Below are 17,920 nucleotides of genomic sequence, written 5' to 3' on the forward strand. Positions count from 1 at the left end.
CAAGCTCCCCCATCCCTAGGATTTTCCAGGCAAGAATACTGGAGTGGGTTGCCACTTTTTTCTCCAATGCACGAAAGTGAAAAGTGAAAGTGAAGTCGCTCAGTTGTGTCCGACTCTTAGCGACCCCATGGACTGCAGCCTACCAGGCTCCTCCATCCATGGGATTTTCCAGGCAAGAGTACTGGAGTGGTGTGCCATTGCCTTCTCCGTAAATATGCTAACACCTCCTCTATTGAAAACTTCCCATTATGCTGGGGATAAATACCACACTTCTTAGCAGCTGACACAAAGACTTTTTCTTTTTTTTTTTTTAAACACTTTAGTTTTTGGCTGCATCTCAGGGCATGTGGGATCTCAGTTCCTGACCAGGGATTGAACCTGTGTCCCCTGCAGTGGAGGCACAGAGTCTTAACCATGAGACTGCCAGGGAAGTTCTGAGACCATTTCTATCAAAGCAGGAAAAGGCCAGCACAAAGGAGCCCTGCTTACCAGATCAACGTCAGAAAAGTAAGCCCAGGCTTTGCAGTCAAACTCATCTTTGGTGGGTGCCATATGGTGCTGCACTTTCCAAAAGTAGCTTTGGGTTTCATTAGGCTTGACAAACTTTTTTCGAGGTTCTGCTCCTTGTCTCTGATCTCCGTTATAAGAAATAAGGCTAGAATAGAAGGAGTAGGGACGAGAGGCCTGGTTTTTGAAAGTTACCTGCAAAGCAAGAGAGAAAAAGGCAAGTATTATGTTTTAGGATCTTGTAAAGTTCTTACATCCCTAATACCAATGCCTATTTAGGGGGTGTAATCCAGGTTTTCAATACCTGGCGGAATCGGTATGTTATGAGAACCCAAACCTAAAGATCTGTGAAAGAAACTGAGACATTTTTCATTTCCACAGTCTTTAAGACATGAACTCACAGTTACAAAGGAGAAAATTGCTAAATCCTTAAAAGAAAATCTAAAGTAAAAGATAAAATATGACCACAGGGGTTTTAAGGGACCATAACCCCAGGAACTGATGCTCTTAAAGTTCTTCATGACAAATGCCAGGATGATTACATATGCTCTTTATACAAGACTTTTTTTTTCAAATTACATTTTCATGGGATGTATGAAAAGTAAAATTCAAGTCCGAATAAATTCACTCACAATCCTGTAATTTTAGATCCTTCTATATCCTTCCTGTAAACAATCAGTTGGGACAATGGATGACTGTTTCTAGAAAAAAAAAAAAAAAAACTACCTTGATCTTTGGCTCATACAGCGCCAAAGCAAATTCTAGTCTACAGGAATTATTATTGGATTAAAAAGTTAGATGTTAAGAAATTAAACTGTAAAAGAAAGTATAGGTGATTTTAAGAAAATAAATCTCTGTATAGGGAAGGATTTTTATAGACATAAAAGCTATCAAAGTGTCATAAAGGAAATATTTATTGGTTACTACTTAAAACTTCAAACATATTTTATTTTAAAAATCACTATATATAAAATTGGGCTTCCCTGGTGGCTCAGACAGTAAAGAATCTGCCTGCAATGTGGGAGATGTGGGTTTGATCCTTTGATTAGGAAGATCCCCTAGAGGAGGGCATGGCAACCCACTCCAGTATTCTTGTCTGGAGAATCCCATGGACAGAGGAGCCTGGCAGGCTGAAGTCCACGAAATCGTAAAGAGTCAGACACAACATATATAAAATTAAAAGAAAATAAACTTGGAAAAATATTATTCACTAAAATGACCAATGATCATTAATATATAAATGATCTATAATATATATGGTAATACAAATTAACAAGAAAAGCATTCGCTCCAAAAAATTCAACTATGCAAAGAACATTAACAGATAATTTGTTAGAGAAAGTCTTAAAATGTTCCTGAACATTGCACTTCTGGAATTTTATCCTGGGAAAAGAGTTGTGATAACATTATTACTTAAACAGTGGGGAAAAAAAAGAAACTATCTAAAAGGTTGTTCAAAGGAAAACAGTTAAATAAACCATAAAATCATATAATGAACTAATATTATTTCAGTTGAAAAACATATGTAGTGTTTTTAATAACATAAGGAATGTTTATAACATTTATTTTAAAAAGAAGTAGAATGATGAATTGTATAATTTTGAATACATAGGAAAAACATAAGAACATACAGAAAAATGATAATTATGGGGTTATTTTTAAATTTTCTTATCTTCTATACTTTAAACCTTTTTGAAAGTGTGAAAAGAGTATTTTTATAATCAGAAATTAAAAAAAAATATATATGGATCAATTTTTTTGTAATCCCATTTTCTTCAACTTACCATGATATTGTCTTCCACTTCTGCTCTTATATATGGTCCCAAGAGTCCCAGGTGTTCATTTAGTTGTCCACGGTATATGGCCTGAGTAAAGGAGCCATCAGTAAATTCCTCGAATACCACCTTTTTGAACTGAGGGACTCCTCCATTCTGAGACCTGGTGAAAAAAAACAGAGGAAAAGGTGAGTAGAAATGAGGTGCATTTGATAGAACCGATGATGAATTCCTACTTTTGCATTCCAGTCCCCTGTAATGAAAAGGATATCTTTTTTGGGTGTTAGTTCTAAAAGGTCTTGTAGGTCTTCATAGAACCGTTCAACTTCAGCTTTTTCAGCATTACTATGCCTCAACGGGCATAGGCTTGGATTACCGTGATATTGAATGCTTTGCCTTGGAAACGAACAGAGATCATTCTGTCATTTTTGAGTTTGCATCCAAGTACTGCATTTCGGACTCTTTTGTTGACCATAATGGCTACTCCATTTCTTCTGAGGGATTCCTGCCCACAGTAGTAGATATAATGGCCATCTGAGTTAAATTCACCCATTCCAGTCCATTTTAGTTCGCTGATTCCTAGAATGTCGACATTCACTTTTGCCATCTCCTGTTTGATCACTTCCAATTTGCCTTGATTCATGGACCTGACAAGCTTGTTTTTTTCCCCTATATTTTGCCAATTTTTCTATTGAGAAATCTGATTTTTTTCTTATTGATTCAAAGGAATACTCTATATATTCTTGATGTAAATCTTTGATGGTCTTTTGTGCTGCAAACATCTTTCCTTCTATGGTTAATTTTCCATTCCCTTTTTGTTATCTCTTGATGAGCATAAGTTGGTAATTTTAATGTAGTGAAATTTATTTAAAATTTTCATAGTTAATTATTTTTGTATCTTGATATCAATTCTTTCTTTTCTTACCCTGACATTGTTGAGATATTCTCTTATTTTTTCTTTCTAAGAGGTTTATGGTTTGACATTTATATTTAGACTTGGAACCTACAGTGAGTGGGTTTTTGAGCATGGTATGAATTAGGGATCCAATTTAATGTTTTTCCATATGGATATCAAATATTTCCAAAACATTTATTGAAAACTGCACTTCTGTGACACCTTTTTCATAAGTCAAATGCCTATACATGTGTAAATCTAGTTTTGCATTTCCTGTTCTGTTTCACTGACTTATTTAATGTTTACTCCTATGCCAATTATTACTCTAAGTTCAGTTCAGTCACTCAGTTGTGTCTGACTCTTCATGACCCCTTGGACTGCAGCACACCAAACTTCCCTCTCCATTGCCAACTCCTGGAGCTTGCTCAAACTCATGTCCATCCAGTCAGTGATGCCATCCAACCATCTCATCCTCTGTCATCCCCTTATCCTCCTGCCTTCAGTCTTTCCCAGCATCAGGGTCTTTTCCAGTGACTCGGTTCTTCACATCAGGTGGCCAGAGTATTGGAGCTTCAGCTTCAGCATCAGTCCTTCCAATGAATATTCAGGAGTGATTTCCTTTAGGATTGACTGATTTGATCTCCGTGCATTCCAAAGGACTCTCAAGAGTTTTCTCCAACACCATAGTTCAAAAGCATCAATTCTTCAGTTCTCAGTTTTCTTTATGGTCTAGCTCTTACATTACCATAGCTTTAAAATAAGTCTCAATGTGTTTTATAGCAATTCTTCCTATCTTGTTCCTTTTGTTCAAGAAGGTCTTGGCTAGGGACTTCCCTGGTACTCCAATGTTTTAACTGCTTGAGTGTTCAGTACAGTATTGAATAGAAGTGATGATAATGAAAAGTGGTGATTTGTTCCTGATATCTAAAGGAAAGCTTTCAATGGATCAGCATTAAATATGATGCCTGGTGTACATTTTTGTAGATACTCTTTCTCAAGATAATGTAATTTATTTCTATTTTACATAAATGACACCTTATATATATTTGTAATGAATTAAAATTTCTTGTTTTGTGGCATAGCATATGATCTACTTTATTAAATACTCCATGTGAACTTGAAAAAATATTAAAGCTGCACTTGCTGGGTGTGATTTTTTTTTTACTTTATTTATTTATTTTTGGCTGCTCTGGGTCTTCACTGCAGCTTATGTGCTTTCTTTAGTTTTGGAGAGCGGAGGCTACTCTCTAGTTGCAGTGTGTGGGCTTTTCATTGCAGTGGCTTCTCTTGTTGTGGAGCGTGGGTTCTAGAGCATGGGCTCAGTAGTTGTGGTGCATGGGCTTAGTTGCCCCAAGGCATGTGGAATTGTCCCAGACTGGGGTAGAACCCATGTCCCCTGCATTGACAGGTGGATTGTCAACCACTGGACCACCAGGGAAGTCCCTGGGTGTGCTTTGTTAATTATGTTCAAATCTTCTACAATTGATCCTTGACCAACAAAGGGATTAATCTGAGTATAATTTATACTTACCCCTCTCTATTCTTGGTTCCTTGGTATCTAAGGATGCAAGCAACCTCAGACTGTATAGTACTGTAGTATTTACTACTGAAAAATACACTCGTTTAAGTTGACCCTCTTAGTTCAAACTGGTGTTGTTTAAGAGTCAAGTTCTTTATTGATGGTTTGGACATCAGTTAAGTTCAGTTGCTCAGTTGTGTTCGGCTCTTTGTGACCCCATGGGCTGCAGCATGCCAGGCCTCCCTGTCCATCACCAACTCCTGGAGTTTACTCAAACTCATGTCCATTGAGTCGGTGATGCCATCCAACCATCTCACCCTCTGTCGTCCCCTTCTCCTCCTGCCCTCAATCTTTCCCAGCAACAGGGTCTTTTCAAATGAGTCAGTTCTTCACATCAGGTGGCCAAAGTATTGGAGTTTCAGCTTCAACATCAGTCCTTCCAATGAATATTCAGGAATGATTTCCTTAAGGATGGACTGGTTGGATCTCCTTGCAGTCCAAGGGACTCTCAAGTGTCTTTTCCAACACCACAGTTCAAAAGCATCAATTCTTTGGTGCTCAGGTTTTTTTTTTTTTTTGATGTTTATAAAATTATTTATTTTGCATATTTATTATTATACTTGTTAAGAGATTTATTTCTGTTTTGCTTCATTGCTTTTATTTTGTTTTTTCCTGTTTTTTAAATATAAATTTATTTATTTTAAGTAGAGGCTAATTACTTTACAATATTGTACTGGTTTTGCCATACATCAACATGAATCTGCCATGGGTGTACTCGAGTTCCCCATTCATAACCCCCCTCCCACCTCCTTCCCCATACCATCCCTCAAGGTCATCCCAGTGCACCAGCCCCAAGCATCCTGTATCATGCATCAAGCCTGGTCTGGTGATTCATTTCACATATGATATTATACATGTTTCAATGTCATTCTCCCAAATCATCCCACCCTCGCCCTCTCCCACAGAGTCCAAAAGTCTGTTCTATACATCTGTGTCTCTTTTGCTGTCCCACATACAGGGTTATCGTTACCATCTTTCTAAATTCCATATATATGCATTAGTATAGTGTATTGGTGTTTTTCTTTCTGGCTTACTTCACTCTGTATAATCAGCTCCAGTTTCACCCACCTCATTAGAACTGATTCAAATGTATTCTTTTTAATGGCTGAGTAATACTCCATTGTGTATATGTGCCACAGCTTTCTTATCCATTCATCTGCTGATGGACATCTAGGTTGCTTCCATGTCCTGGCTATTATAAACAGTGCTGCAATGAACATTGGGGTACAGTGGGATTGCTGGGTCCTATGGCAGTTCTATGTCCAGTTTTTTAAGGAATCTACACACTGTTCTCCACAGTGGCTGTACTAGTTTGCATTCCCACCAACAGTGTAAGAGGGTTCCCTTTTCTCCACACCCTCTCCAGCATTTATTGCTTGTAGACTTTTGGATAGCAGCCATTCTGACTGGCATGAAATGGTACCTCATTGTGGTTTTGATGTGCATTTCTCTGATAATGAGTGATGTTGAGCATCTTTACATGTGTTTGTTAGCCATATGTATGTCTTCTTTGGAGAAATGTCTGTTTAGTTCTTTGGCCCATTTTTTGATTGGGTCGTTTATTTTTCTGGAATTGAGCTGCAGGAGTTGCTTGTATACTTTTGAGATTAGTTGTTTGTCAGTTGCTTCATTTGCTATTATTTTCTCCCATTCTGAAGGCTGTCTTTTCACCTTGCTTATAGTTTCCTTTGTTGTGCAGAAGCTTTTAATTTTAATTAGATCCCATTTGTTTCTTTTTGCTTTTATTTCCAATATTCTGGGAGGTGGGTCATAGAGGATCCTGCTGTGATGTATGTCGGAGAGTGTTTTGCCTATGTTCTCCTCTAGGAGTTTTATAGTTTCTGGTCTTACGTTTAGATCTTTAATCCATTTTGAGTTTATTTTTGTATATGGTGTTAGAAAGTGTTCTAGTTTCATTCTTTTCCAAGTGGTTGACCAGTTTTCCCAGCACCACTTTTTAAAGAGGTTGTTTTTTCTCCATTGTATATTCTTGCATCCTTTGTCAAAGATAAGGTGTCCGTAGGTGCATGGATTTATCCCTGGGCTTTCTATTTTGTTCTGTTGATCTATATTTCTGTCTTTGTGCCAGTACCATCCTGTCTTGATGACTGTGGCTTTGTAGTAGAGCCTGAAGTCAGGCAGTCTGCTTCCTCCAGTTCCATTCTTCTTTCTCAAGATTGTTTTGGCTATTCGAGGTTTTTTGTATTTCCATACAAATTGTGAAATTATTTGTTCTAGCTCTGTGAAAAATACCGTTGGTAGCTTGATAGGGATTGCATTGCATCTATAGATTGCTTTGAGTAGTATACTCATTTTCACTATATTGATTCTTCTGATCCATGAACACGGTATATTTCTCCATCTATTAGTGTCCTCTTTGATTTCTTTCACCAGTGTTTTATAGTTTTCTATATATAGGTCTTTAGTTTCTTTAGGTAGATGTATTCCTAAGTATTTTATTCTTTTTTGTTGCAATGGTGAATGGAATTGTTTCCTTAATTTCTCTCTCTATTTTCTCATTATTAGTGTATAGGAATGCAAGGGATTTCTGTGTGTTGATTTTATATCCTGCAACTTTACTATATTCATTGAGTAGCTCTAGTACTTTTCTGGTGGAGTCTTTAGGGTTTTCTATGTAGAGGATCATGTCATCTGCAAACAGTGAGAGTTTTACTTCTTCTTTTCCAATCTGGATTCCTTTTATTTCTTTTTTCTTCTCTAATTGCTGTGGCCAAAACTTCCAAAACTATGTTGAATAGTAGTGGTGAGAGTGGGCACCCTTGTCTTGTTCCTGGCTTTAAGGGAAATGTTTTCAATTTTTCACCATTGAGGATAATGTTTGCTGTGGGTTTGTCATATATAGCTTTTATTATGTTGAGATATGTTCCTTCTATTCCTTCTTTCTGGAGGGTTTTTATCATACATGGATGTTGAATTTTGTCAAAGGCTTTCTCTGCATCTATTGAGATAATCATATGGCTTTTATTTTTCAATTTGTTAATGTGGTGTATTACATTGATTGATTTGTGGATATTGAAGAATTCTTGCATCCCTGGGATAAAGCCCATTTCGTCATGATGTATGATCTTTTTAATGTGTTGTTGGATTCTGATTGCTAGAATTTTGTTAAGGATCTTTGCATCTATGTTCATCAGTGATATTGGCCTGTAGTTTTCTTGTTTTGTGGCATCTTTGTCAGGTTTTGGTATTAGGGTGATGGTGGCCTCATAGGATGAGTTTGGAAGTTTACCTTCCTCTGCAATTTTCTGGAAGAGTTTGAGTAGGATAGGTGTTAGCTCTTCTCTAAATTTCTGGTAGAATCCAGCTGTAAAGCCGTCTGGACCTGGGCTTTTGTTTGCTGGAAGATTTCTGATTACAGTTTCAATTTCTGTGCTTGTGATGGGTCTGTTAAGATTTTCTGTTTCATCCTGTTTCAATTTTGGAAAGTTGTACTTTTCTAAGAATTTTTCAATTTCTTCCAAGTCCATTTTATTGGCATATAATTGCTGATAGTAGTCTCTTAGGATCCTTTGTATTTCTGTGTTGCCTGTTGTGATCTCTCCATTTTCATTTCTAATTTTATTGATTTGATTTTTCTCCCTTTGTTTCTTGATGAGTCTGGCTAATGGTTTGTCAATTTTATTTATCCTTTCAAAGAACCAGCTTTTGGCTTTGTTGATTTTTGCTATGGTCTCTTTTGTTTCTTTTGCATTTATTTCTGCCCTAATTTTTAAGATTTCTTTCCTTTTACTAACCCTGGGGTTCTTCATTTCTTCCTTATAGTCCAACTCTCACATCCATACATGACTATTGGGAAAACCATAGTCTTTACTATATGGACCTTTGGAAAAACCATAGTCTTTACTAGATGGACCTTTGTTGGCAAAGTAATGTCTTTGCTTTTTAATATGCCATCTAGGTTGGTCATAACTTTCCTTCCAAGGAGTAAGCGTCTTTTAATTTCATGGCTGCAATCACCATCTGCAGTGATTTTGGAGCCCCCCAAAATAAAGTCTGACACTGTTTCCCCATCTATTTGCCATGAAGTGATGGGACCAAATGCCATGATCTTAGTTTTCTGAATGTTGAGCTTCAAGCGAACTTTTTCACTCTCCTCTTTCATTTTCATCAAGAGGTTCTTTAGTTCTTCCTCACTTTCTGCCATAAGGGTGGTGTCATCTGCATATCTGGACATCAATGCTTTTTAAGTCAGCTGTCTCTAAAAACGACTGGAAATTTATCTATTTCTCTAATTCTGTCAAGTTTTACTTGGTGTATTTTATTTTTTTTTTTTATTTTTTTATTTTTTTTTTTTTAACAGCTCAGCTTTTTATTCAATGTGTTACTAAAGAGATTTAGTCAAAAAGACCAAAGCCCATGTCATCATCAGACTCTTCAGATTCTTCTTTCTTTGCTTCTACTTTCTTCTCCTCAGCTGGGGCAGCAGCAGTGGATGGGGCAGGACCTCCTGCTGGTGCAGCACCGGCCGCTGGGGCGGGTCCACCAGCCCCCACATTGCAGATGAGGCTCCCGATGTTGACATTGGCCAAAGCCTTTGCAAACAAACCTGGCCAGAAAGGCTCAACATTTACACCGGCTGCTTTAATGAGGGCATTGATCTTATCCTCCGTGACCGTCACCTCATCGTCGTGCAGAATGAGGGCAGAGTAGATACAAGCGAGCTCGGAGACGGAGGCCATGGTGCGAGCGAGTGCTAGGTGGGGGCTGCCGAGCGCGGTGCTAGTCGCCGGATGAAGTGAGGGCCTCACCCCAAAACGGCCTTAGCTTCCTCGGAAGAACCGAGCACCTTAGCGGCAGCGGAGGAAAGAGCTACTTGGTGTATTTTAAAGCCATATTATAAGTGAAGTGAAGTTGCTCAGTTGTGTCCGACTCTTTGCCACCCCATGGACTGTAGCCCACCAGGCTCCCCCGTCCCTGGGATTCTCCAGGCAAGAACACTGAAGTGGGTTGCCATTTCCTTCTCCATATTATAAGGTTCATAGTAACTTAAGAATGTATGGCTGCCTATTGAATTGGCTCTTTTATATTATAACATTTCCTGTTTATCTCTACAGAACTCTTGCTTTAAAATTTACATTCTGAAATGGAGCACGACTCTATGATCCTTGCCCCTCCCCACCATGTCTTCTACCTGCCTTTTGCCTGTGGAAAACTTTAGTCAAAGAATAAATTTAATCAGAGAAGTGAAAAATGCTTAAATAAAGGAAAATAGTCTAAGGAGACTAAATAATAATCATGTAGTTATTAAGCATAGTCAAGGACCTTTATTTCCTTTGGACAAGTTGTCAAATGCTATAGATACCATTCTGAGCCATATCCTGTGAGCTCTCTTATAGATAACAAAATACCAGGTGGAGAAGTTAACTACATGATCACCAGACTGTACCCAAGACTTGAGCTGCTGCTATTCTGAGAACTGACTACAAGGAAGTGGGAACAAGTGTACCCCAGAACTGCATATTAACTTTACCTAAAACAGTGAAGATGATGCTAGTCAGACCACTGATGACCAACTGAAGATGACTGTTAGAGATGACTATGCTGTTTCTGCATGTAGACCCCCCTGCTCCAACTCTGTCTATAAAGCTCTCACCCCTGCTTGTTGGGGGGTGGGGAGTCAGCCTTTGGACAAATGTCTGCCATCTTCCCCCACCCAATTGCCGGCATCTGAAATAAAGCACCTTTCCACCAGCCTGGCCTGTTTACTGGCTTTTGAGCAGCGAGCAGCTGGACCCCACCCACATACCTTTCGGTAATAGATTTGGCGACAAAAGTGGGGCTGGCTACTGCTGGCTATGGCTGGTTAAGGCTGGCCACTGCTGGCTATGGTTGGTTATGGCTGGCTACTGCTGACTATGGCTGGTTATGGCTGGCCACTGCTGGTTATGGCTGGCCACTGCTGGCTATGTCTGGTTATGGCTGTCTCCTGCACTTTTATGGCACCTGGCGTTCCTGGGTCTTCCAGGGGAGAGCTATAGCTATGACAATGTATGAGCCTGCTGCTCATGGCTAGCTAGCCCCAGGTAGGGGATTTGGGGGACATTCCTAGCAGTTGCCAAAGCCATTTGATTTGAGGATCCTCCCTGTTTCTACCCTGCTCAGCACTGACTGCCAACTTATGCTTTTCTTGGTGGAATGGAAACTTGCACTTGGGATGGGATGACGAGCTCCAAGACCAGGTAAGTCCACCAGTGTGCACACGGGCAACCTTCCCATTTGTGAGTGCTAGTGCTATTTGGGCCTTCTGGCCAATTGATTCTGACTGCTATGAGGACTGTGAGCAATAGTGCTGTTTGGGCATTCTTGCCAGTTGGTTCTGATGTGTGTCTGATGTTGAGAACTATTTGGGACACGAGGTACTGTTTGGGCATTCTTGCCAGTTGGTTCTGACATGTGTCTGATGTTGAGGATCGTTTATGAACTCTGACTGCTATTTGGGCATTTTTGCCAATTGGTTCTGATGTCTGTCTGCCATTGAGGACTGTTTGTGAGCATGAAGTGCTTTTGGGCATTCTTGCTAATTGGTTCTGATATCTGACTGCTGTTGAGGACAGTTTATGACCACCAAATGTCATTTCGGTACTTTGCCAATTGGTTCTGACATTTAACTACCACTGAGGACCATTTGTGTTGGGTTTGGGACTTCGTACCAGACACCCTCAGAAAGGGTTTATGACAGATCTGTCATTTGGTGTGTGGGTGTGTATTCCATTTGTATGATTGGTACTCTTGCTGTCTTATGTAGAATGGGAAATTCAGGTTCAATTCAATAAGAAAAAATTTAGTTGTGAATTTATGACTAAAAAAAGAAAGATGATTTTTTTCTTTTTTGGACAATGTATGGCTACAGTATTCTTTAGACTCTGGAGAAAACTGGTTAAAATGAAACTCTTGAAATTCAAAAAACCCGTTCTTTTTGCATACGCAGTTGGGGAAAGCTAACTTGATAAAACACTTTTTTCGGACCCTGGGAAAACAAAAATATGCCTGGGAGTAAGTTTGAGATTGATGCTTATCATGTCCTTAAAAGACAAACACAGTCCACTTTGCCTGGATCTTCAGCCTTGGGTTAATTGTGCAAAGAAAACAAGGAAAAAAGCCTTTAAAATTGAATGTATAATTTCGCTATTCTGGCTATAATCTATAAACTGATTACCGACTTTTGTATTCTCCTAAGACCAAGAGGGAAACTTAAGATGTTTTGATTTATTAAACAGGCATATTGTACCACTGAATAAAAATTATGCTATGAAAAAAAAGTGTTTTCTGAGGTTATGAAATATGTTCTTAAGTTTGCCAATCAGAAAATGCTGGTGTAACATTTCAAGCACTTGTTTCTTGGTTTTATTAAAATTTTCAAGGGTTAAAATTGTGATGTGTAAAAATGATAAGCAAAACATTTTGGTATGTAAAGCAAGTAGGATATGTGCTCTCAACAAAGGTATAAAGAATGGAGGTATTTTTGTTGAGGAAAAATGATGACAATAATTTTGTCCTATAGTTGTTTGTTTCTAGATGAGGAAATACAGGACAAAGTTGTTTGGATCTAGAAAGTGACCAAAGGTTTGTGAAAAAGGAATTTTGGAAAAAAAAAAAAAAAGAATTGTGTACATTATCAGGATTAAAATTAGACTAAATTTAATTAGGTATATGGATTTTATGAACAGTAACCTGATGCAAGACTGAAGTTGGTTTTTTTCTCTTAAGAAAACAAAGTTCTCCTGAAATATTGATCTGATTTTGGTAACAGAGACTTTTAATGGAAAGTCATTTTTTTTGTTTCTAATCATACTTTTGACGCCAGTGTTCAGGATGGAAAAACTGTCCAGTAAAGTTGTCACAGAGTATAGCTGCTCATGATGTGTAGCACTGCTGGCTTTATGTGTACTACTTAAAGCACATGTCTATGTTTGTGTGACAGTTGGGTATGAATGCTAAAATGTATGGCCTATAAAGCATTTCCCTATTAACCTCTGAGCCTGTTCATGATACCTGATTAGTTTTCCCCTAAGGTGGACAACTAGGCAAATATATACATAAAAAGGAGCACCAAGGGACATGGTTAGACCCAGAGCAGGCAAATGAACCACTCTGGCAATGTTGGGAAAATATATTGATTATCAATACTCTCTATGGAAAGAATTACAACTTAAAAAGGAAAAATGATGGAAAAAATATTCACATATTGAGGTATGGAAAAGTCATTCCGGCCAATAACAGGATTTAATCTGAACTTTAGGCTAACCAAAACAGCCTGTTCGTAGCCTATTAAACATACATTGTACATCTGCTTTAATCATAAAGACAAAAAAGAGAAATAGTATGAAGGTGGATTTTGATTATTATACTCACTGTAATATGTCTAGTAATTTTCAAATGTTTGTCCAGGTACAATGAAAGTTTATTGCCTTTCTTATTCAGTATCTGTTCCTCCTCAAGATTGAGGAGTATCAAAGAAAAAGGGGGATTGAAACAGAGCAGGACTCTATGATCCTTGCCTCCCCCCATGTCTTCTGCCTGCTTTTTGCCTGTGGAAAACTTTAGTCAAAGAATAAGTTTAATCAGAGAAGTGAGAAATGCTGAAACAAAGGAAAACAGTCTAAGGAGACTAAATAATATAATGTAGCCATTAAGCATAGTCAGGGACCTTTAGTTCTTTTTCAAGGGCTGTAGATGATATTCTGAGCCATATCCTGTGAGTTCTCTTATAGATACCAAAACACCAGGTGGAGAAGTTAACTACTTGATCACCAGACTGTACCCATGACTTGAGTTGCCACAATTCCAAGAATTGACTGCAAATAAATGGGAACAAGTGCAGCCCAGAACTGCAGATTAACTGTACCTAAAACATTGAAGATAATGCTAGTCAGACCACTGATGAAAAATTGAAGATGACTGTTAGAGATGACTGTGCTTTTTCTGCTTGTAACCTTCCCACCCCCAATTCTGTCTATAAACAGTCTCACCCCCTGATTGTCATGGGGTGGGGGGTTGTGGGATCAGCCTTTGGACAGATGTTTGCCACCCTCCCCATCACCAGTTGCCAGCATCTGAAATAAAGCAAACTTTCCTTTCCACCAGCCTGGTCTGTTTACCGGCTTTTGAGTGGCGAGCAGCTGGACCCTACCCACATACTCTTTTGGTAACAATTCTACTTAACTTAGATCCTTAGATTTTAAGTGTGTCTCTTATTAACAATATATAGTTTGCACAAATTTTTAAGGAAGTCTGACACTTTTCTGTTTTGTTTTGAAAATTGTTTTTAACCAATTAAATTTGGGCTGGGCTGGGTCTTCATTGAGGTGTGTGGGCTTCTTGTTTCAGTGCCTTCTCTTGTTGTGGAGCATGGACTCTAAGTGTGTAGGCTTCAGTAGTTGCAGCATGCAGGCTGAGAAGTCGTGGCTGGTGAGCTTGAGAGCCCGGGCTTAGTTGTCTCATGTTTGTGGGATCATCCCAGACCACGGATCAAACTCATGTCCCTTGCATTGGCAGGCAGATTCTTAACCACTGGACCACCAGGGAAGCCACATTTTTATGTTTTAACTGATACATTTAATTTATCTACATTTACTTAAAAAAATAGTTGGAGTTAAGTCTATCCGATTTTTTAAAACATTGAAGTATAGTTGATTTACAACATCATATTGGTTTCAGGTGTACAACATGGTAACTCAACAGTTTTTTTTTTTTTTTTTTTTTTTTATAGATTATACTCCATTTAAAGTTACCACAAGATAATGGCTGTATTTCTCTGTGCTGTACAACACACTCTTGCAATCTATCCTTTTTATATATAGTAGATTGTAACTTTCAGTCCCCTAGCCACATCCCTCTTCTCCCCTCACCCTCTTCTCACTGGTAACCACAAGTCTGTTCTCTATATCTATGAATCTGTTTTTGTTTTGCATATTCATTCATTTATTTGTCAGCTTCCACATGTATGTGATTAACATATGATAACATAAGCATAATACCCTCTAGATTCATCCATGTTGTTGGAAATGGCAAAATTCCATTATTTTTCATGACTGAGTAATATTCCAGTGTGTATGTATACCACACCTTCTTAATCAATCATCTGTTGATGGATACTTAGGTTGCTTTCATATCTTGACAATTCTAAATAATGCTGCTATGAACATTGGGGTGCATGTATCTTTTTGAGTTTTTGTTTTCATTTCCTTTGGATATATACTCAGGAGTGGAATTTCTGAATAATTTGGTAGTTGTTTCTTCTCTAATCACTCTTTCCTTTTGGGATTTCAATTAAAAATATGTTAGTCCTTCACATTCTATCCTCTTTCTTCTGATTATATGTTGTTGTATCACAGACTACCTCAAAAATTTAGTGGCTTAAAACAACAACTGTTTTTTATTGTACTTGTCAATTCTGTTAAGTCTGGAGTTCCAGCAGGGCATGGCAAAGTAATAGTTTCACTCTTCGTGGTGTCTAATGTCACTCAGTGGTATTCAACTGGCATCTGGGCTGGTCTGGAGGGTCCAAAATGGCTTCATTCACATGTCTATTGCCTTGATGGAGAATGCTGGAAAGTTGGACTCAGTCAGGACTCTCAGTCAGAGAGAGCGTCTGAAGGGATAGACATAAGCTGCATGATAGTTTCTGAGGTTGTTGTTGTTCAGTCACTAAGTTGCGTCCAATTCTTTGTGACCCCATGGACTACAGCACACCAAGCTTTCCCGTCCTTCACTCTCTTCCAGAGTGTGCTCAAATTCAGGTCCACTGACTCAGTGATGCCATCCACCCATCTTATCCTCTGTCACCCCCTTCTCCTCCTGCCCTCAGTCTTTCCCATCAGAGTCTTTTCCAATGAGTCGGCTCTTCACATCAGGTGGTCAAAGTATTGGAGCTTCAGCTTTAGCATAAGTCCTTACGGTGAATATTTAGGGTTGATATCCTTTAGCATGGACTGGTTTGATCTTCTTGCAGTCCAAGGGACTCTTAAAAGTCTTTTCCACCACCACAGTTTGAAAGCAATTCTTTGGTGCTCAGCCTTCTTTATGGTCCAACTCTCACATCAGTACATCTGTACTTTCTGAGAAAGCCTTGGGAATCAAATAGCATCACTTCCACTATATCTACAGATCACACGTTTCTGTTATATTCTATTCGTTGCCAGCACAGATCAAAAGGAGGGGAATTGGACTACCTTTTGAAAGGGAGAATGGCAAGGTCACATTGTACAAGAAGCATGTAGGACAGGATATCTTGGCACATCCATCTTTGGAAAATAAAGCTGGCTAAAATCTTTGGGCTTCCCAGGTGGCACTAGTGATAAAGAACCTGCCTGCCAATTCAGTTCAGTTCAGTCACTCAGTCGTGTCTGACTTTTTGAGACCCCATGAACGGCAGCATGCCAGGCCTCCCTGTCCATCACCAATTCCTGGAGTTTATTCAAACTCATGTCTGTTGAGTCAGTGATGCCACCCAGCCATCTCATCCTCTGTCGTCCCCTTCTCCTCAAGCCCTCAATCTTTCCCAGCATCAGGGTCTTTTCAGATGAGTCAGTTCTTCTCCTCAGGTGGCCAAAGTATTGGAGTTTCAGCTTCAACATCAGTCCTTCCAATGAACATTCAGGACTGATTTCCTTTAGGATGGACTGGTTGGATCTCCTTGCAGTCCAAGGGACTCTCAAGAGTCTTCTCCAACACCACAGTTCTAAAGCATCAATTCTTCAGTGCTCAGCTTTCTTAATAGTCCAACTCTCACATCCATACATGACTACTGGAAAAACCATAGCTTTGACTAGATGGACCTTTGTTGGCAAAGTAATGTCTCTGCTTTTTAAAATGCTGTATACCTGTGGCGGATTCATTTTGATATTTGGCAAAACTAATACAATTATGTAAAGTTTAAAAATAAAATAAAATTAAAAAATAAACAACTTTACAGAAAAAAAAAATGCTGTCTAGGTTGGTCATAACTTTTCTTCCAACGAGCAAGCGTGTTTTAACTGCATGGCTGCAGTCACCATCTGCAGTGATTTTGGAACCCCCCAAAAAAAGTCTGACACTGTTTCCACTGTTTCTCCATCTATTTCCCATGAAGTGATGGGACCAGATGCCATGATCTTCGTTCTCTGAATGTTGAGCTTTAAGCCAACTTTTTCACTCTCCTCTTCCACTTTCATCAAGAAGCTCTTTAGTTCTTCTTCGCTTTCTGCCATAAGGGTGGTGTCATTTGCATATCTGAGGTTATTGATATTTCTTCTGGGAATCTTGATTCCAGATTGTGCTTCATCCAGCCGAGCGTTTCTCATGATGTATTCTGCATATAAGTTAAATAAGCAGGGTGACAATATACAGCCTTGGCGTACTCCTTTCCCTATTTGGAGCCAGTCTGTTGTTCCATGTCCAGTTCTATGTTGCCTCCTGACCTGCATACAGATTTCTCAAGAGGCAGGTCAGGTGGTCTAGTATTCCCACCTCTTTAAGATTTTTCCACAGTTTGTGGTGATCCTCACAGTCAAAGGCTTTGGCCTAGTCAATAAAGCAGAAGTAGATATTTTTCTGGAACTCTTGCTTTTTTGATGATCCAACGGATGTTGCCTATTTGATCCCTGGTTCCTCTGCCTTTTCTAAATACAGCTTGCACATCTGGAAGTTCACGGTTCACATACTGTTGAAGCCTGTTTTGGAGAATTTTGAGCATTACTTTGCTAGTGTGTGAGATGAGTGCAACTGTGTGATAGTTTGAGCAGTCTTTGGCATTGCCTTTCTTTGGGATTGGAATGAAAACTGACCTTTTCCAGTCCTGCGGCCACTGCTGGATGATACAGGTTTGATCCCTGGATTGGGACGATCCCCTGGAAGAGGTCATGGCAACCCATTCCATTATTCTTGCCTGGAGAATGCCAAGGACAGAGGAGCTTGGCTGGCTATAGTTCATGGGGTCGCAAAGTGTCGGACATGACTAAAGTGACTTAGAACACATAACCTTTATTATCTCTTTTCTATATTACATTTTAAAATTTATGCATTCTGCATTTCATATTATTTCTTTTTTATTTACCTACTACTTCACCAATTCTTTCTACATGATGCTTTCGTGTTTTAATTGTATCTGGTGATTCTGAGATCTTCAGTCTGTGAGTTTGTATTTGACTCTCTATTGTTTCTGTG

General features: G+C 38.9%; 2 protein-coding genes across 4 annotated transcripts in view; both read right to left on the reverse strand.

Moving 5' to 3' along the window:
• Window positions 1-17,920, reverse strand: part of F8 (coagulation factor VIII) — a 143,016-nt gene that overhangs the window by 30,511 nt on the left and 94,585 nt on the right. For all 3 annotated transcript variants that reach the window (XM_027534282.1, XM_027534281.1, XM_027534283.1), the window contains exons 16-17: window positions 2,292-2,445; window positions 490-702 (exon numbers count right to left, since the gene is read on the reverse strand). In XM_027534282.1, the coding sequence (XP_027390083.1) occupies window positions 490-702; window positions 2,292-2,445 (367 nt within the window). The remainder of the gene's footprint in view (window positions 1-489; window positions 703-2,291; window positions 2,446-17,920) is intronic.
• LOC113887254 (60S acidic ribosomal protein P1) lies at window positions 9,060-9,591 on the reverse strand. Its single transcript, XM_027534286.1, has one exon. It carries the CDS (start codon window positions 9,454-9,456, stop codon window positions 9,112-9,114), a length of 345 nt encoding a protein of 114 aa, XP_027390087.1. The 5' UTR covers window positions 9,457-9,591; the 3' UTR covers window positions 9,060-9,111.

This window comes from Bos indicus x Bos taurus, chromosome X, assembly GCF_003369695.1.
Source record: "Bos indicus x Bos taurus breed Angus x Brahman F1 hybrid chromosome X, Bos_hybrid_MaternalHap_v2.0, whole genome shotgun sequence".
NCBI lineage: Eukaryota > Metazoa > Chordata > Mammalia > Artiodactyla > Bovidae > Bos > Bos indicus x Bos taurus.